The sequence below is a fragment of the Salvelinus alpinus genome, chromosome 2 (genome assembly GCF_045679555.1).
Source record: "Salvelinus alpinus chromosome 2, SLU_Salpinus.1, whole genome shotgun sequence".
Lineage (NCBI taxonomy): Eukaryota > Metazoa > Chordata > Actinopteri > Salmoniformes > Salmonidae > Salvelinus > Salvelinus alpinus.
This window is the reverse complement of record NC_092087.1, coordinates 77,139,957-77,160,589: the sequence shown is the minus strand read 5'-3', so window position 1 is coordinate 77,160,589 and position 20,633 is coordinate 77,139,957. Positions and strand designations below refer to the sequence as shown.

At 44.3% G+C, this 20,633-nt stretch overlaps 1 protein-coding gene across 2 annotated transcripts in view; it reads right to left on the bottom strand.

Annotated features, from left to right (window-relative positions):
* Window positions 1–756: 756 nt before the first annotated feature.
* The window catches only part of mxi1 (max interactor 1, dimerization protein), a 36,691-nt gene continuing 16,814 nt past the window's right edge, over window positions 757–20,633 (bottom strand). For both annotated transcript variants that reach the window (XM_071389307.1, XM_071389308.1), the window contains exons 4-6: window positions 8,787–8,901; window positions 5,238–5,442; window positions 757–4,936 (exon numbers count right to left, since the gene is read on the bottom strand). In XM_071389307.1, the coding sequence (XP_071245408.1) occupies window positions 4,752–4,936; window positions 5,238–5,442; window positions 8,787–8,901 (505 nt within the window). In that variant the 3' untranslated portion in view covers window positions 757–4,751. The remainder of the gene's footprint in view (window positions 4,937–5,237; window positions 5,443–8,786; window positions 8,902–20,633) is intronic.

Genomic DNA, 20,633 nt, shown 5'->3' with positions numbered 1-20,633 from the left:
AGGTTTATCAGATCTTTACAATGCCTGGCAAAAGTCTATATATGATATACAATATATGACAAAACTAAGATACTGTAATCTGCACAGGGTCTTGTTAACCCAGTTCAACCTTTAAGATACACTGACTGTACAAAACATTAAAAACACCTTCCTAATATTGAGTTGTACCCCCTTTTGCGCTCAGAACAGCCTCAATTCATCAGGGCATTGACTCTACAAGGTGTCAAATGCTTTCCACAGGGATGCTGGACCATGTTGTCTCCAATGCTTCCCACAGTTGTGTCAAGTTGGCTAGTTGTCCTTTGGGTGGTGGGTGGACAATTCTTGATACACACAGGAAACTGTTAAGCGTGAAAAACTCAGCAGTGTTGCTGTTCTTGACATTCAAAAGGCACTTAAATCTTTTGTCTAGCCCATTCACCCTCTGATTGGCACGCATACACAATTCATGTCTCAATTGTCTCAAGGCTTAAAAGTCCTTCTTTAACCTGTCTCCTCCCCATCATCTACACTGATTGAAGTGGATGTAATATGTGACATCAATAAGGGATCATAGCTTTCACCTGGATTCACCTGGTCAGTCTATGTCATGGAAAGAGTAGGTGTTCATAATGTTTGGTACACTCAGTGTGTGGCTGACTGACAGGAACCCAACCGATAAGAAGTGTCTAACTTCCTCAAAATGAACGGAGAATGGATTAAAAACAACCTTGAAAAGAACAATATAGATAGATAGTAGACAACAAAGTCAACAAGTTCCGGTTTGAAAATCTTGGTGTTTTATTGTAAGTATTGCATTTTCAAACTTACACAGCGAGAATCATCATCAGAGAGCATGTTCTACAAAGGATTGATAGCCACAGAGTTCATCTGAACAACAAGGGGACTATAGTCTCTCCTATAGCCTGGTTAAACCAGACTGAATGCTACGCTAACTCGTATCACAGCATTCAGCCTAGTTTAACCCAGGCTAGGTCTGTCCTGTTTGGAGGTGGGAATAGCTGTATCTACTTTGACCCATTCATTCTGCCTTCACCTGGTTCCCAGATCTGCTTGTGCTGTCTTGACCAGAATGACCATAGGAGTTGGAAAGATAGCACAAACAGATCTGGGTCCCAGGCTATTCGTTCCCCCCCTTCGAGTCGTTGTCTATAAGACCAATACCTAGTACACTGGAGTGACATTATTCAGGGTGGAGGTCAATTCCATCTAAATTCCATCCGCAAAATGGAATGTGAATTCAGTTTGGATACCAGGTAAGAAATTCCCATCTTGAACTCAACAGATAGGAATTGAGTTAGAATAGACCCCAAATCTGGATATAACAACATACTGCTAGCCATACAGAGCCAAAAGCAGGTAGCACTTATATGGCCGCACTAAGGACACCAGACAACACACACAAAAGAGAGAGGGTATTGGGGAAAAACACAGTTTTTCATTAAATATGGGCCCTTTTTCCTCATAGTGCAGGTTCAAAAAACGACAAACAAAAAGCGCTAGACGATAAAAGTGTAAATGAAGGAAAGAGTGAAGTAATCTGCCCCCTGTGAAAGAGAAGAGGACACGGTTGGTGTTCTGAGGTTGTTTGGCTTATTTGTTTATATGGAGAAAGCACCATCGTCAGTGAACCATCAAGATTTGAGGAGATCATGAAATCTCGCAAGATTACACTCTAACTGTACACCTTGAATGATGTCCTTCGTTTTGTTCTCAATAATATTCATCTGAGGCTTTTTGTAAATGTAAGACACATTTTGTTGACTAAAACATAATCTAGTAAAGACTCCTACTTGTCTTCCTACTAGAGGAGTGTTGAGTTAGTTAGATAGCCCCCATTTTGTATAGTAGCTGGCTCAGTATTTGCCAATTAGACTTGGCTATTGTAGGCTGAGTCCAAAATCAATCCCTTGACCCTACACCCCCATCCCCTCCTAGCAAATTCTAGGATTATTGGATTTGGTGTAAACTGTTACGACAAAAACTCCACCCAGCCTATCAGAGGAGAAGAAATGACCATACAGCTTGGGGTCAGTTTGGAACTGGACCGTGGAGGCATAAGAGGCTCAGTACTGGGAGCAGCTTGGGGGCTGATTACATTTCAAGTGTCCGTCTAACAAAACAACATTAGCCTGGTATCCTGACTGATTTCACTACGATTCACCGTTGACTGTTTCCCAAATGGCACCCTATTCCATACTTAGTGCTCTACTTTCGACAGAGTCTGGTCAAAAGTAGTGCACTATGTAGGGAATAGGGTGCCATTTGGGAAACAGACATTGTTTCACTTTTAAACATAACATCTTAAAATAAGGGATAAAATCATAAAGAAATAGGGAGAATAATAAGATAAGACAGAAACCAAATAAGTTAACTTTTTTCATTTTTTCCCCTCGTTCTGTGTTGGTTCTGTGAGGGATGGAGAAATAGGCTAATAAATATATAAACTTCAAAAACTCAAGGGTCAGGGTGGGATTGTTCTTTCATATGAAGAGATACGTGAATACCAGTGGAAAACAAGACTTTTCAAAGTGCAAGTTGGGTTCGCTTCAGTAACAAGGGCTAAGGATGTACACACACAGTCAATGACATCATCTTACACCTTGGTGTTGTCACTTCAGACTCGAGTTCCCCCACAGCTCACCAGATACCACCAGTGGAATGCCATATAGGAGTTTTCAAAATAAAAGTAAAAAACAAACAAATTTGAATAAATAAGAGTGCCACACAAACGCTGTATTTATGAACAGAAGATGTCCTGGGGTGGCGGCCATTTTGTATTACAGCCATATAGTTGTTGTTCTCTTGTTGTTGTGTCTTGAACTTTAAGTTAAGTACTATGAAGTGGAACTTCTCTTGGGGTTGATGGGGGACAGCTACAGAATGGTCACTTTTGAACGTTTCAACCAGCAAAATGAACAAAGCAATACTGTCCAATTCATGCCACGTGGACGACTGACTGACCGCTTGCCAGTCACACTCTGAGAGAAGTAGAATAAATCTTTTCAAAAATATAATTTAAAATGCACAAAAACACAAGGTCAAAAACAGCAACAGAGGCAATAGGTTTTTTCTATACACAACTTTTCTAACTTTTATTTTTTACACTCCTTTTTTCATCGTTAATTTATTAAGCCTAATTGTAAGCCATCTAATTATGTACAAAAAAACAAAGCAAGTTGAATGAGCTTTTTTGGGGCGGCCACAGGTCTGTTGCCTTGGAAAAGAGAGGGGGAAAAACCAGGAGGTCAAATGGTCGAAAAAAAAAACGAAAAAAACCCGACTATAAATAGTTATTGCTTGTTACTGCTGGATAGAGAGAAAGGATGGGTGCTGTCTCTATAGCCCAACGTCCCTTGCTATTCTTTCTTTTTAAATTGTGCCGATGTGTTTCCATAGACAGCTCTAAGGTAGGCAGGTGCAGGATAGCTTGTTGCTGCGTTGTTGTAAAAACCCCTTTGAAGGTTGATTTCCACACCGAGCACCACGTTCCATGGGAATGCATATGATGCATGTTGGGATGGAAACGTCCTGTATGACACGGCAGACAAGGAGCGTTGGTCGTACAAGCGTTTGAGCTGCGTTGTTGATGGGTTTGTTGTTGCTGTTTCAGGTAGCACCATTTCAAGTGTCTGTTGGGTGCAGTGCTGCGGCTGCACAGTTGTAAAAAAAACAACAACACAAAGACAAGAAATCTAAAATAAAAAAGGACGTCGTTCAAGGGCCAAAATGTGTTGATATGACTAGTAGACTTCTTGTCATTCCACAGAGTCTGTGTCCAAATTACCACTTGTTCCCAAATGAGTTTTTAAGTCCAGCAGAACATTGACTTGACTTCGGACACAAGACCAGAGCAAACACTCCCAGACCAGAGCAAACACTCCCAGACCAGAGCAAACACTCAAACACATAGAACCAAACAGGGTTTTAAAACAAATAAAAGTCATCATAAAATATTCTAATATATAATAGAAGTTTAAGTGCATTTCTGATGCTAAAATAGGGGGTTGTTTTTTTGTTTGTTTCTAAAATAACTTAATCAATTGTTTGATTTAAAAAAGTGGTCTATTCCCTTCGATTATGTCTGCAATAAAACCAAGATAATGCTGATCCCAGCATGTTCATAAAAATACATCCTTTTTCATCTTCATTTTCAATCATTCATAAAGCCACTCCAGTAAAAATCTAATCTCAAACCATTGCTCTTATTCAGATTCTCAAAATAAAGGTTGGTTGGTTCTGTGTTTGGATCAATCTCTGTTCTTCATGTACCTGTTATCGGGACGATGCGGGGGGTTGGACCTTCTGCTTGGGACGGAGGGGGGGTTGAGGGGTTCCGAGGGGGGGGTTCTTCTCAGACTGGGGGTTGAGGTTCAGCAGCGAGTTGGAGCAGAGCGACGGATGGTGCAATGGGGAGGAGTTACAGACAGGAAGTTAGAAGGACGTCAGGGCGCCACTTGAGGGATGCCATGGCGATGGTGTAGTCGGCGATGATACATGTAGATGGGTGACATGACGATACACAACAGGGTCGGTGGATGGAGGTGGGAGGCCAAGGTTTTTGCAGGTTGGAGCTGGGGCTGGAGACAACTCTAATCGGCCGGTCAGAGAAGGCGATGAGTTTGACGAGGACGCTGGATTAACGTTTGCCCTCGTAACCTTCGTCGCTGGCCAGGTTCAGGTGGTTGGTCTTTGGATGTTGGTTTACCCCCCCGAGGTGGGGGGAGGAGTCTACACCCAACAGCCGTCTCCTATGAGGAGGATCCGGAGAAGGCTGAGGAGAGTTTGAGGATGCTGCAGCTGGAGTAGCCCTCGTCGCTGGCTAGACTCTGAAGGCTGCTGTGGTCGTCTAGATCGCTGGTGGAGGCCGTAGAAACCGAGTCCAGTTCCCCGTGCTCCGAGAACTCTGTAGACTCCACGTCCACCTCAATCTCCTCTGTAGAGGGCGAGGGAGGTGAGAGAAAGAGAGAGAGAGAGAGACAGAGAGGGAGTAAGAGAAGAGCAGAACGTTGGAATAACACACTCAAAACAAGAGCTCCTTGGAACTAAACAGGAACACTAATAAACTGAGAAGTTAGCTTGATTCTGTGTGGAAACAAATAATCCTGGTTATCCTAAGAATATGGTACAAGTGTACAAACTCCACATCTCTTTAACTGATGTGCTTATGTGTGTGATACACTGAAATAAAGACTAGAATCTGACTAAGATCCCTTTCGGCGGTCACGGTCGCTCACCTTGGTCCGAGTCGGAGCGCTCGGAGGAGCAGAGGGTGGAGCCCACGCTGTCCATGCGTATCCTCTCTCCCTCCCCCGGCCCAGTGCCTCCTAACCCGGCCCCGGTGCCCCCCTGCAGCAGGTCCAACTGGCGCTGGAGGTGCCTCTGCTCCCTCTCCAGACTGTCCAGCTGGTTACGGCTCTTACGGTCCGCCTCTTCAAGTTTCTAGAAGAGGGAGAGAAAATAGGAGAGAAGAGAGAGAGAGGATAGAAGGGAGAGAGAGAGGAGAGGAGAAGTGACAGAAGAGAAAGAGAGAGACAGGAGAGGAGAGGAGAAGAGAGAGAGAGAGAAGGGAGAGAGAGATAGGAGAGAAGGGAGAGAGAAAGAGAGAGAGAGAGAGAGAGAGAGAGAGAGAGAGAGAGAGAGAGAGAGAGAGAGAGAGAGAGAGAGGGGGAGAGAGAGAGAGAGAGAGAGAGAGAGAGAGGGGATAGAGAGAGAGAGAGAGAGAGAGAGAGAGAGAGAGAGAGAGAGAGAGAGAGAGAGAGAGAGAGAGAGAGAGAGAGAGAGAGAGAGAGAGAGAGAGGAGAGAAGGGAGAGAGAGAGAGAGAGAAGGGAGAGAGAGAGGAGAGAAGGGAGAGAGAGAGGAGAGAAGGGAGAGAGAGAGGAGAGAAGGGAGAGAGAGAGGAGAGAAGGGAGCGAGAGAGGAGAGAAGGGAGAGAGAGAGGAGAATGGAGAGAGGAGAGAAAGGAGAGAGAGAAGGGAGAGAGTGTGTTTAGTTATCTTGAACAAACTGTATTTGTATACCTGTTTCCAAAGAGCACCTGCCTCTTCCACGCTCAGAGAGATGACGAGTTGCTATCCTTTGTGTTCCTTTATCTATTTAACAGGATATTTTACCAGGTGTGTTCAAGTTTCTATAGGAGGGAGAGAAGAAAGAGACGAGAGAGCGTGGTTATGAATAGATGTGAATGTATATATTTCAGCGGGTGAGGTTGATAGAGAAGATATTCTCAGAGGGATAGTGACAGTGGGAGAGGGGGATGGAGGGAGAGATACAGATAAGGGAGTAGACTAAAAATTGGGACGAGGAGAGAGGATGAGAGATAGAGGAGTCAATGAAACCGCCAATCAATTCTCCAAACGCTACAAATCCAATGTCAGACTTTAGTATCCCGTCTCCTGACCTATAAGCTAACTCTAACCTTTGGAAGGGAAATCACCCAACAGCCCAACACAGAAGTAACGTTCTGTCTTTCCAGACTTGGCGTTGTTTATCTTGTATCAGTGTTTTGTTTACGATGCGTTTGTTTACTACTGCTGTTACACAGAGTTACGTCAATACTTGATAAAGACTAAAGCTGACAGTTACAGCACTGAGAGAGAGAGAGAGAGAGAGAGAGAGAGAGAGAGAGAGAGAGAGAGAGAGAGAGAGAGAGAGAGAGAGAGAGAGAGAGAGAGAGAGAGAAGGGGTGAGAATGAGAGAGAGAGAGAGAGAGAGAGAGAGAGAGAGAGAGAGAGAGAGAGAGAGAGAGAGAGAGAGAGAGAGAGGAGGGGTGAGAATGAGAGAGAGAGAGAGAGAGAGAGAGAGAGAGAGAGAGAGAGATGAGACAAAGAGAGAGAGAGAGGGGTGAGAATGAGAGAGAGAGAGAGATGAGACAAAGAGAGAGAGAGGGGTGAGAATGAGAGAGAGAGAGAGAGATGAGACAAAGAATGAGAGAGAGAGGGGTGAGAGTGAAAGAGAGAGAGAGGGGGGAGAGAGAAAGAGAGAGAGAGGGTGAGAGAGAGAAAGAGCGAGAGAGAGTGAAAGAGAGAGAGAGGGTGAGAGAGAGAAAGAGCGAGCGAGAGACATGCAACAACAATGCAACCCTTCATTCCATGTTTCTGTGTCATTGTCAGGGTCAATGTTATTGATTGTCATTCCCATGTTAACCTCATTCAGGTGGCAGTCAGTAGTGGGGAAGCTGCACGGGTCATAGATTCAGAACAAGCAACATGTTTCTCATTATGAGCAATGTTCCCTCTCATTTTTTTCCGGAGGTGAGCGAATTTCAGGTCTGCCGAGCGCAAACTTGAACGTTGTGAAAATTCTGTGCAACTTCCAGCTTGCGTTTACTGTGAACACTGAGGCTGTACCCGCTTCAAGTTACAGTTTTAACAGTGATCAAGTAGACTACTGTGGCTTTTTGATCATAATGTAGGCCTGCCAGAGTGGCCTAACATAAACAAATATGGAGAATATGTATCACATAACATTTAAACATGAAAATAGCTGTTCTATCATTCAGCCTACAGTAGCAGCCAATGTGTGGTGTCCAATGTTGGCCTACATTCCATGAGACTTTTGAAAAACACACGCAGGGCTTGACATTAACCTGTTAATCCTGAACAATTTGTTGTGTTGTTTGATGCAAGAAAACACTTTCCAAAATAAAATTAATTATTATTTCCATACCATTATTACAGAGAATCAGACAAATGATGCTACCCTCTGCCTATTGGCTACTTAGCTTATTCAAGACCGTCTCCAAATAAAAAACTGCCGTAAAAAAGCTCTTGACCCGACTTGTTTTCAAACATGCCAAGAAATGTACACGTTTTGTTCTCATGTAGGAAGCAATCACTCCCACATTGCTGACTACAAATGATCTATAACTGGGCTAATAACTCACTAACTAGCAAAGAATATGAACAAATGTGCCCACTTGGCTACATGCAGCTCTCGCTTTGATTTCAAAACAAGCGCATAACGATCGCAGCCGCTCATGCTGTAAAACAGTCCAGTTCAAAGTGAATGGCACAAATCCATATTTGGAAATGGTATATTTGCATATAGGCTTATTGAAGCTCTGATTGGTTATGGCGCACCAGTCTGTGTAGAGTACAGGCCTGAGTCGTGCTGTCACGCCCTGACCATAGAGAGCCTTTTTATTCTCTATTTTGGTTAGGTCGGGGTGTGACTAGGGTGGGTAATCTAGGTTTTTGTATGTCTATGTTGGCCTGGTATGGTTCCCAATCAGAGGCAGCTGTTTATCGTTGTCTCTGATTGGGGATCATATTTAGGCAGCCATTTCCCCACTGTGTTTTGTGGGATCTTGTTTATGTGTAGTTGCCTGTGAGCACTCCATAGCTTCGCGTATCGGTTGCTTTTTTTATTGCTTTGTGCGTTTCACGAATAAAAAGATGTGGAACCCATATCACGCTGCGCCTTGGTCCGAATGTTAGTGTGTGTGTTTTACACTTGAACAGGTCATAAGTGTGTGTGTGTTTTACACTTGAACAGGACATAAGTGTGTATGTGTGTATTTTAGACTTGAACAGGTCATAAGTGTGTATGTGTGTGTTTTACACTTGAACAGGTCATAAGTGTGTGTGTGTTTTACACTTGAACAGGACATAAGTGTGTATGTGTGTATTTTAGACTTGAACAGGTCATAAGTGTGTATGTGTGTGTTTTACACTTGAACAGGTCATAAGTGTGTATGTGTGTATTTTAGACTTGAACAGGTCATAAGTGTGTATGTGTGTATTTTAGACTTGAACAGGTCATAAGTGTGTGTGTGTATAGTTACCTTAATATGTGATTTGGCTTTGTTGAGCAGCCCCAGGGTAGTGTGACGGTTACAGTCTTTTCCCAGAGGGATGAGGGCCTTCAACCTCTCCAAACACAGACGCAGGTGGGCTCTCCTGGAAGAGAGGAACACAGAGAGAGAGAGAGAGAGAGAGAGAGAGAGAGAGAGGTTAGAGACATGATATTGAAGGATTCAGGAGACAGATACAGTAGATAACAAGACAACACATAGGTCCAGATGATACTGAGAGAGAGAGAGAGAGAGAAAGAGAGAGAGAGAGAGACAGAGAGAGACACAGAGAGAGAGAGAGAGAGGTGCAATGGTGTTTCCTGCACCCTACTCAGTTTTACTTCCGCCCTCCATGGCTGACCACATGACCTGACCAGGAAATGGTTGTCTCACCTAGCTATCTTAAGATGAATGCACTTAACTGTAAGTCGCTCTAGATAACAGCAACTGCTTAATTAATCAAATGTAAATGAAATTGTCTGAGCATTATGCTGCAGTGAAGCGGTATTTTAGCTAACCTAGAGCATTATGCTGCAGTGAAGAGGTATTTTAGCTAACCTAGAGCATTATACTGCAGCGAAGAGGTATTTTAGCTAACCTAGGGCATTATGCTGCAGTGAAGAGCTATTTTAGCTAACCTAGGGCATTATGCTGCAGTGAAGAGCTATTTTAGCTAACCTAGAGCATTATGCTGCAGTGAAGAGGTATTTTAGCTAACCTAGAGCATTATGCTGCAGTGAAGAGGTATTTTAGCTAACCAACAGCATTATGCTGCAGTGAAGAGGTATTTTAGCTAACATAGGGCATTATGCTGCAGTGAAGAGGTATTTTAGCTAACCTAGAGCATTATGCTGCAGTGAAGAGGTATTTTAGCTAACATAGGGCATTATGCTGCAGTGAAGAGCTATTTTAGCTAACCTATGGCATTAGGCTGCAGTGAAGAGGTATTTTAGCTAACCTAGAGCATTATGCTGCAGTGAAGAGGTATTTTAGCTAACCTAGGGCATTATGCTGCAGTGAAGCGGTATTTTAGCTAACCTAGGGCATTATGCTGCAGTGAAGAGGTATTTTAGCTAACCTAGAGCATTATGCTGCAGTGAAGTGGTATTTTAGCTAACCTAGAGCATTGTGCTGCAGTGAAGAGGTATTTTAGCTAACCTAGAGCATTATGCTGCAGTGAAGAGGTATTTTAGCTAACCTAGGGCATTAGGCTGCAGTGAAGAGGTATTTTAGCTAACCTATAGCATTATGCTGCAGTGAAGAGGTATTTTAGCTAACCTAGAGCATTATGCTGCAGTGAAGAGGTATTTTAGCTAACCTAGAGCATTATGCTGCAGTGAAGAGGTATTTTAGCTAACCTAGGGCATTATGCTACTCAGACTAGGACATTCAAAGTGTCTCGGCCCTGAGGCTAGATTACAACCTAAAGACACCAGCAACTACTCAGAAATGACTCTCCTCTGTGTGTGTGTGTGTGTGTGTGTGTGTGTGTGTGTGTGTGTGTGTGTGTGTGTGTGTGTGTGTGTGTGTGTGTGTGTGTGTGTGTGTGTGTGTGTGTTGTGTGTGTGTGTGTGTGTGTGTGTGTGTGGGTGTGTGTGTCTCTGTCTGTCTGTCACGTACACACACGTACACACACGTACACACACGTACACACACACGTACACACACACACACACACACACGCACACGCACGCACGCACACGCACGCACACACACGTACACACACGTACACACACGTACACACACGTACACACGTCTCTATATATGATAAATATCTGTCTGTCTCTCTCTCTGACAGTAAACAGCCCCATTCACAGGGCAGGCCAGCCCACATTCAGTCTTTATCACAGTTATCCTAGTGCAGGCACGTAGTGTGTGACCATCTCCTCTCACGCAGCAGGCCTACACAGAGATGGACGATCCAGATTCATCTCTGTTCTCTGATCTCTAGCGTGTGTGTGGGTGTCCTCTGTATAGCGGTGCCTCAGGCCTTACTCTGAGTTTACACTCGGAAGCGGCATCGCACAGTGAAACATCGAAGCCATTCACTTCAAACGGAAGGAAAGCGAGGGAGCCGAACAGGGCGGGACTTAAGTTGGGGAAAGCTGAACTTTATTCAAATCCTCTGGGATGTCGCGTGACGTTAGTGACCAATCGAAGCTCACCATAGCTTCCAACCTCTACTGGATTGGCTGACAATGGCTGTTGATACGTAGCACTACTTAGCTTGCTTGCTAGCACCCACACGAGGGTGAGGCTGGCGTGGCTAGGAGAGTGCTGCTTGTATAGTGTTAACAGCAGGTTACAGACAGGTTTGGAGACCTCTGGGTTATCACACTATTTGACCTGGAAGATGGCTGTAGCACGTCAGTAAAGCTGAGCTGGCTGAACACACATGCTCTCTCGCGCATGCACACACACACACACACACACACACACACACACACACACACACACACACACACACACACACACACACACACACACACACACACACACACACACACACACACACACACACACACACACACACACACACTGAGAGAAAGAAAAGAAGGGAGGGGGGTATCCTAGACAAGTCTAGACATGCCTGTCAGGCTACAGAGTGTGAGGTGAATGGAGCTCCTCCAGACAGTAGTTCTACAGGCCTCCACTCCCCCCTCCCCTCTCCACTTCACTTCTCACTGATAAGGACAACCATGCTGCAGTCTCAGCAGCTGACCCTAGATAACCCTCCCTTACTGGAGGGAGGGGGGGGTAAGACGGCAGGCACCGTTCACAGACCTATCTGTCTATCTGTCTATCCTATCTGTCTATCTGTCTCAAGTGAAGGTTAACCTCTTCATGAGTAGGCTAGTTAACCACAATCACTGTAGGTATATATAGTCACAGCCTCCTGTTCTTTCACACATAGAACTTGGCTGGATAAAGTTTGAATGCGTAGGCCTATTCTGAGTCACAGCAGCTAACCACAGACCCATCCACACCCATGTGATGACTTCTCAAAGCACATTTCTCAGCCTTGATTTCTACACACGCAAGGTCAATGTAACTAAGGTTAATATCTCTCTCATTCCCCTCTTCTCCCTCTTCCCTGCCCTCCTCCAGAGAGCGATGGAGAGAGATGGGGGGGACAGAGAGATAGAGAGAGGAGCAAGAAGGAGCACGAGAGGCGGAAGGAGAAAGAGAGGGAGAGAGAAAACAGAGATGTAGAGAGAGAGATTGACAGAGAGGTAGAGACAGATATCGACAGAGGCGGAGAAAAACAAGAGGTGGAGACAAACAGAGCGAAATAGAGAGAGTGAGAACAAGATAGAGAAGTATGTCCCTATAACTCTGTCACAGTCCATACACAATGTCCACCAAGGGTTAAATGTTCCTAAACCTTTAAAGCGTGGTTATTTACCAGTTAGGTTTAAGAGTTAATGGTGGTAATCCCTAAAGCATGCTGGGAAGTTTTTTATCGGTTGGGTCAAAGACCTGGGCTTAAGCCCTAATAGGTGACAAAAAATGAATGAGTCGTTTGTGGGCTTAAATACCCGAGTGGGACTTTAAACACAGGCATTCTGCACTGTAATCTCCTTTGGGGCCTCCTGAGCACAAAATAGCAAACAGGGAATATAGACCTAGTAACGGGGACTCGGCCTCAAGGTTGGGTTCAATTCAGTCAAACAGGGAATATAGACCTAGTAACGGGGACTCGGCCTCAAGGTTGGGTTCAATTCAGTCAAACAGGGAATATAGACCTAGTAACGAGGACTCGGTCTCAAGGTTGGGTTCAATTCAGTCAAACAGGGAATATAGACCTAGTAACGGGGACTCGGCCTCAAGGTTGGGTTCAATTCAGTCAAACAGGGAATATAGACCTAGTAACGAGGACTCGGTCTCAAGATTGGGTTCAATTCAGTCAAACAGGGAATATAGACCTAGTAACGAGGACTCTGTCTCAAGGTTGGGTTCAATTCAGTCAAACAGGGAATATAGACCTAGTAACGAGGACTCGGTCTCAAGGTTGGGTTCAATTCAGTCAAACAGGGAATATAGACCTAGTAACGAGGACTCTGTCTCAAGGTTGGGTTCAATTCAGTCAAACTGGGATGTAAACTGAAATGCAGAGTAAAAATTGGAATTAGAATTTCTGTTTACTTCCCGAATGCAATGGAATTAACCCCAACCCTGCTAGGCCTATCTCGTTACATAAATGGCATTGGATTTAATTTGCAGTGGTAGGACACTGCAACACCACACACACCAGAGTTAGCTACAGGAAGGATCATGCCAGGACGCTAACCTCAGTGTCAATAGTGTGCTGGGTATAGATAACCTGCTAAGTTAATTTAGCACTGCAGGGGGTTGGATAGCATTAGTGCCACTCCTATGAATAGCCTAGCGTTAGCCCGCTAATGAGCCTTGTTGCTTTAGCTATTGATAGCCTAGAACGTGTGCTAACGTTAGCCTGCCAAAGAGCCCTGTTCTCCGGGTCATCCCATGAATAGCATTACCTAGTGTTAGCTTTACGTGAATGGGGCTCCCATCTGCATCATGCAGATTACATAACGCGTGCTGCTAGCCTGCTGATGCTACCACGAAGTCCTCAGAACTCACACACAGGAAATCAAGGCTAGGATTTTGAATGACAACAAAGGTTAATGGATGCGTAATGTTGTAGTTTGTGAAGCTGATTGCATGATGATACAAATAAACAAATAGTGTGGAGAGATGGTCTTCCACGCTCTCTAACCTCCACCTCTCTCTCTCTCTCACTCCCTCCATTCTATCCATCAATCTTCCTCTCTTTCCTACGCGCATCCTGCCTCCAACACAAGGGCGAACCCTTCAGAGAAAAAGGCCATCCGCACTTCAAAACCCTCTTTTGTAACCCGGCAGAATCGCCCCCAAGCACTGCTCACAGCTTCTTGGCCTACGCACTCCTTCTCTCTCTCTCTATTCATCCCTCCACAGGTTCCTCGTTTACTCTTCTCTCTTTCTCTTTCATCTGATCAAGAGAGAGTTTGAAAGGAAATAAATAAAAAACTGCCCTGACAAGATGTTGAATAATGGTTTGAAGAGAGGTTGAAAAGACGGTTGAAAGGATGCTCGGCTGTGCACACAGACAGGCAGCAAGCGTTTATTGTGGTTGGTGTTTTTAACACTGCCCTTTTCAACTGTCACCTCCTGCAGCTACAGAGGCTGTAGTAGAGGTAGTGAGAGGTCTTTATACAGACTGTTACATTATGGTTGTGTAGTAGAGGTAGTGAGAGGTCTTTATACAGACTGTTACATTATGGTTGTGATGTAACTGGTGTAGTAGAGGTAGTGAGAGGTCTTTATACAGACTGTTACATTATGGTTGTGATGTAACTGGTGTAGTAGAGGTAGTGAGAGGTCTTTATACAGACTGTTACATTATGGTCTGTGGCTTGCAGCATCACATTAACACAGGATGTTGTCTCCCAGTTTAATAGAGTAGCTTAAATAGTAGCTTCTGTAATGTTTTGCAGCTAAGGCTAATTAAAGGTGGGTTTGTTTGAGAAACAAACACAGGGAAAAGCTAGAGCCAAGGTGTAGTCTAATAACCACAAACCTAAAAAAGAAAGAGCTTATTTTAGAAATGTATTTTTGTTCCATGTGTAAAACACTGATCTGGCTGAGGAGGACATTGAGTCCTGCTAGTTGTGACAGTATTTGGTGGAACACACGAGGCAGAGAGAGAAAGGAGCTATACACTATAGGTGGCCTAGATTTCCTGGAACTTTTGAATAAGTCTTAAATAATGAATGACTTGACGGCATGGGCCATCCAAGATGTCTGATATACATTACATATGTTCTGAAAGGGACCGGTCAGACCCTGGCTACAGATAACACGCCATACATTTGAAGGATGTGATCAGGACGGTATAGAACATCAGGAAGAGTTTTAAAACAATATATTGGTTTGGCGCTAGGTCAATTTCAATGATACAGGCTTATGAATAGAGGGTAATGTCATTAAAACACTCATTCCTGATTAATCAAGACAGATCACATTGCTACTGTGCCCCACACCCTCAACCCCACCTCCCATATGACCTAGTTATTTATGTAGCGAGCTGACAAGTGAGCCTTCACATAGATATTCAACTAATTACAGATCCTTCACATAGGCCACATGCATCCCAAATGGCACCCTATTCCCTACACAGTGCACTACTTTTGACCAGGCTCTGGTCAGAAGTAGTGCACTATGTAGTGAACAGGGCATCATTTGGCATGCACAGAGGATATTGTACTATTCCAGATCCTTGGTGGAGCGCCGTGGTAAATCTCCAAGCCGACAAGGCAGTCAGGAAATGGAGACATCATGGTCATTATGAACTAAGCCCCAAATGGCACCCTGTTCCCTACATAGTGCACTACTTTTGACCAGAACCCTATAGGCCCTGGTCAAAAGAAGTGCACAACATAGGGAATAGAGTGCCATTTGGGACGCAAACATGATCATTATGAACATGGTCTCTTGTTAGCATGACGCTGACCAATATCACCATGTCTCTTTCCAGGGATAGGAAGGAAAATTAAATCCACCAGGTCTTTCTCTCCAGCTTCGTCCAGCCTTATCCGAGGCCCCAAAGCCACAGCCTAAATCCAAATAGATTGGAACTATTTTATATTTTTTACTGAACAGTAAAATTGAGAGCTATACACACCAGACACACATAGATGTTCTCTATGATTTCAATGAAGTGGACATTTTTTTAAATATACACTGAGTGTACAAAACATTAGAAACACCTTCCTAATATTGAGTTGCACCCCCGTTTTGCCCTCAGAACAGCCTCAATTCGTCGGGGACATGGACTCTACAAGGTGTCAAAAGCATTCCACAGGGATGCTGGCCCATGTTGACTCCAATGCTTCCCACAGTTGTGTCAAGTTGGCTGGATGTCATTTGGGTGGTGGACCATTCTTGATACACACAGGAAACTGTTGAGTGGGAAAAACCCAGCCACGTTGCAGTTTTGACACACTCAAACCGGTGTGCCTGGCACCTACTACCATACCGCATTCAAAGGCACTTAAATCTTTTGTCTTGCCCATTCACCCTCTGAATGGCACACACACACAATCCAGGTCTCAATTTTCTCAAGGCTTAAAAAACCTTATTTAACCTGTCTTCTCCCCTTCGTCTACACTGATTGAAGCTTTCACCTGGATTCACCTGGTCAGTCTATGTAATGGAAAGAGCAGGTGTTCCTAATGTTTTGTACACTCAAGTGTAGGTTAAATCTCTAATTTAAGCACACACAATATCAAACAGGGCATGTTGGCTTAGCTGTGTACTCTTGGGAGATCGCTTTACGCCCCTGTAGATCATATGGAATAATCTAGAATGAATATATGGGCCAAACATGCAGAGCGTTGATCCACCCCCGTACATTTTGCAGATGGTGAAATGCAATATGCATGTGGCAGTCCCTCTTCACACAGCCCACATACATGTTACATAACAATGACATACATGCAGCCGTGTGAGTACATGAACCCTGCTCTCTGTCACGTGCACGCCCACCCGTCTTATAAAAACACACAACTCAGATAGCTCACTGTATCCTCATAGTCACAAACACACACACATGCACACGAACACAGGCTCCAATGTTGAATCACTTTTGTCTGCTAGCTACGCTACCAACACAATGGCGATGTTGTTTTTCTGGTAAGGATGCCCTGCGTGGTTCAGTGTGTGTGTGTGTGTGTGTGTGTGTGTGTTGTTCTCTTTCTCTTTCATTTAGGCCGACTGCTCACTGTGCTGTCACGTGGTGACTGCTATGGTGCAGGTCACATGTTGTGCCAGCAGCACCTGACCAACTAACTGACTCAATAGGTCACGTAGCCTAATGGACGGTTTGTTCTCCATGCTTAAAGCACATGGTAGTAACTCATGGTAGTAACACATGGTAGTAGCACATGGTAGTAACTCATGGTAGTAACACATGGTAGTAACACATGGTAGTAACACATGGTAGTAACACATGGTAGTAACACATGGTAGTAACACATGGTAGTAACTCATGGTAGTAACTCATGGTAGTAACTCATGGTAGTAACACATGGTAGTACCTCATGGTAGTAACACATGGTAGTAACACATGGTAGTAACACATGGTAGTAACACATGGTAGTAGCACATGGTAGTAACACATGGTAGTAGCACATGGTAGTAGCACATGGTAGTAACACATGGTAGTAACACATGGTAGTAACACATGGTAGTAACACATGGTAGTAACTCATGGTAGTAACACATGGTAGTAACACATGGTAGTAACTCATGGTAGTAACTCATGGTAGTAACTCATGGTAGTAACACATGGTAGTAACACATGGTAGTAACTCATGGTAGTAACACATGGTAGTAACTCATGGTAGTAACACATGGTAGTAACTCATGGTAGTAACACATGGTAGTAACTCATGGTAGTAACACATGGTAGTAACTCATGGTAGTAACACATGGTAGTAACTCATGGTAGTAACTCATGGTAGTAACACATGGTAGTAACACATGGTAGTAACACATGGTAGTAACTCATGGTAGTAACTCATGGTAGTAACACATGGTAGTAACTCATGGTAGTAACTCATGGTAGTAACTCATGGTAGTAACACATGGTAGTAACACATGGTAGTAACACATGGTAGTAACTCATGGTAGTAACTCATGGTAGTAACTCATGGTAGTAACACATGGTAGTAACTCATGGTAGTAACTCATGGTAGTAACACATGGTAGTAACTCATGGTAGTAACTCATGGTAGTAACACATGGTAGTAACACATGGTAGTAACACATGGTAGTAACTCATGGTAGTAACACATGGTAGTAACACATGGTAGTAACACATGGTAGTAACACATGGTAGTAACACATGGTAGTAACTCATGGTAGTAACACGTGGTAGTAACACATGGTAGTAACACATGGTAGTAACACATGGTAGTAACACATGGTAGTAACTCATGGTAGTAACACATGGTAGTAACACATGGTAGTAACACATGGTAGTAACACATGGTAGTAACTCATGGTAGTAACACATGGTAGTAACACATGGTAGTAACACATGGTAGTAACACATGGTAGTAACACATGGTAGTAACACATGGTAGTAACACATGGTAGTAACTCCCACCCAGTCTTTGTTTTGAAGCACCCACATGGTTAACTCCCAAAAGCACCTTCATCACAACATATCACCGCCTTCCCATAGGACGCACTACACCAGGAAGTCAGTCAATGTCACTTCGAGGTTCTGTACTAGATTGAGTGGGTGTGGTATACGGCCAATATGCACGATGCAACACGTAGTGCCTGGACACAGCCCATATACATGGTATATTGGCCATATATCACAAACCCCTGAGGTGCCTTATTGCCATTATAACCTGGTTACCAACGTAATTAGAGCAGTAAAAATAAATGTTTTGTTATACCCTTGGTATACAGCATGATATACCACGGCTTTCGGCATTCAGGGCTCGAACCACCCAGTTTATAAAATGTTTTATTTGTAGCAAACACATGATTTTCTAAATGGAACAGAATGTCCTAAAGAACCATACTGCCATGATAATCAAAGAGCAAAACAAGCATGTTATGATCTATTTGATTAAATTCATTACTTTGGGATTCCCTATTTGATTCCTTAGTAAAAGGCTACTTATTCTACTCCAATGACAGACCATACAGCTGATCGACACAGAGCCACCTTCCCATAGGACAATAGGAAGTGTCATTGTCCCCCCTCAAAGCAAATTGGAAGTAAATCCGAGTGACAGCTGAGACGTGAATGTAAATAAAGAAATACATTGATATTCCTGGCGAGCGGTGGATTGTAATATCTTGCCCAGTGGTGAGTGGTGACATCGTGATCTGCCACGTTTCTGGGCTTAAACACACACACACACACGCACGCAAGCACTACTCTCTCAGACGAATATAGGCCTGTCCTGCCAATGGCATCTTTACACTAAAGGACTGGAGGACGCTTTACTGTTATCTATTATAAAACATAGACAGATGGGAGAGAGGGATGAATGTAGGGAGAGAGAAAGGGGGGCATATAATAAGTAGCGGGGGAGGGAGAGGAGGGGAGAGGGAGAGGTGGGGAGAAGCAGAGAGGGGGAAAAAGAGATGGAGAAAGAGAGACCGAGAGAGAGAGGGGGGAGAGAGAGAGGTGGGGAGAAGCAGAGAGGGGGAAAAAGAGATGGAGAAAGAGAGACCGAGAGAGAGAGGGGGGAGAGAGAGAGGTGGGGAGAAGCAGAGAGGGGGAAAAAAGAGATGGAGAAAGAGAGAGCGAGAGAGAGAGAGGGGAGAGACCGTCATTAAAGATCAAACTCGTCCGTCTCTGTGTAATCTGCCCAGAAACTAGCATCTGAAGCCTACAGAAATGTATGGAATGCTGCGTCGTTAGCTGGGCTACTAAAGACAGAGTGCTCCAGCTCTTAGTGGTCGAGATAACATAGACAGCATCCTTGTATAGTGAAAACCCTCATTAAGCCAATAGGACAAAAGAGAACAAACACAAGGACATGAAGCTTGTCTAGCTGTCTATTGACAGAAAGAAACGATCTGGGACTCTTGGACTGGTACTTAGTAGATGAGAGAAAGAGAGAGATCCCTCCTTCGCTGTCTTCTTCTGAGTCGGGGACGTCCTATGAGGACAATCGTCCTTTTGAGTTCTTCACTGACAGGCAAAATGTTATATATATAACAAACAGCACTGAAGAATGAAAGGAATGTGGAATGTGGAATGTGTTCACTGTAGAAGTGTGTTACAGCCTACTGCACTCACTGGGGATCTTAGAGACTGATTAGTAAGTCTCGGGAGTCGGAATTCCCTCTCGGAATTAAGTCGGATGGTGACCCAAATTCCATGTCGGAATGACAGAGAAACATTGGGAATATAGCTATTCTGTGGAGGTGGGATTTATCACTTTGAGTGTGTGGGTATGGTGGTACTCAGTGCGTGTGTGTGTGTGTGTGTGTGTGTGTGTCTCTCTCTCTTTTGGCTATCAATCATTCCCTTTTTTGACTTCTTCATTCCTTTGAGATTTGATTGGCTGGTCGAGAGCAGCACATCCTGTGGATCCATTCCGACCACCACTGGATTGTTTAGTCTGGAGCCACAGTGGAACTGCGTTCCAAACCAGTTGGCGTGGAGAGGGGTTGAATCAACACGGGATACCTGGAATTTCAGGGAACCCCGCACCACATCACACACTCACACAGAAGAGGGTTGGTTGGTAAATAAATCCAATTGGCGGATAATTGGCGGCAGATATACACTGTAGTCGATCTGTTCCACCTCACGTCACGCCTGCTCACTGAACCCATGCCAAACCACAGAGAGGAATCTGCAATGACGCATGGCAACAGAGCAACACGGAGAGGGAGGGAGGGATGAGAAGGAAACAGTGTCGAGAGAAGAGAGAGGGTGGAATGTAACAGATAGAGAGATGGTGTACAGTTAAAAACAAGTGAGTGAAAGAGAAAGAGAGAGCTTGAAGAAAGAGAGAAAAGTAGGCATGTGAAAGAGAGAGATACTTGTTTATTGTCTGTGTCACTTGCTTTGGCCTTTTGCATTGAGAGAGAGAGAGTCAGAAATAGTTAGAGTGGGGGATGATTAGAGGAAGAGGAGGTAGAGGAGGGGGTTATGCAGGCTATGCCAGCTGTGCAGAGTCCAGGAGGTTATAGCAGGCAGGGCCCCAGTGAGACTGGGACTAAGGGGCTGAAGCCAGCCAGGCCCATCACCAACACACATGGTTTAGTTCACACGTGCCTAACATCTCTCTG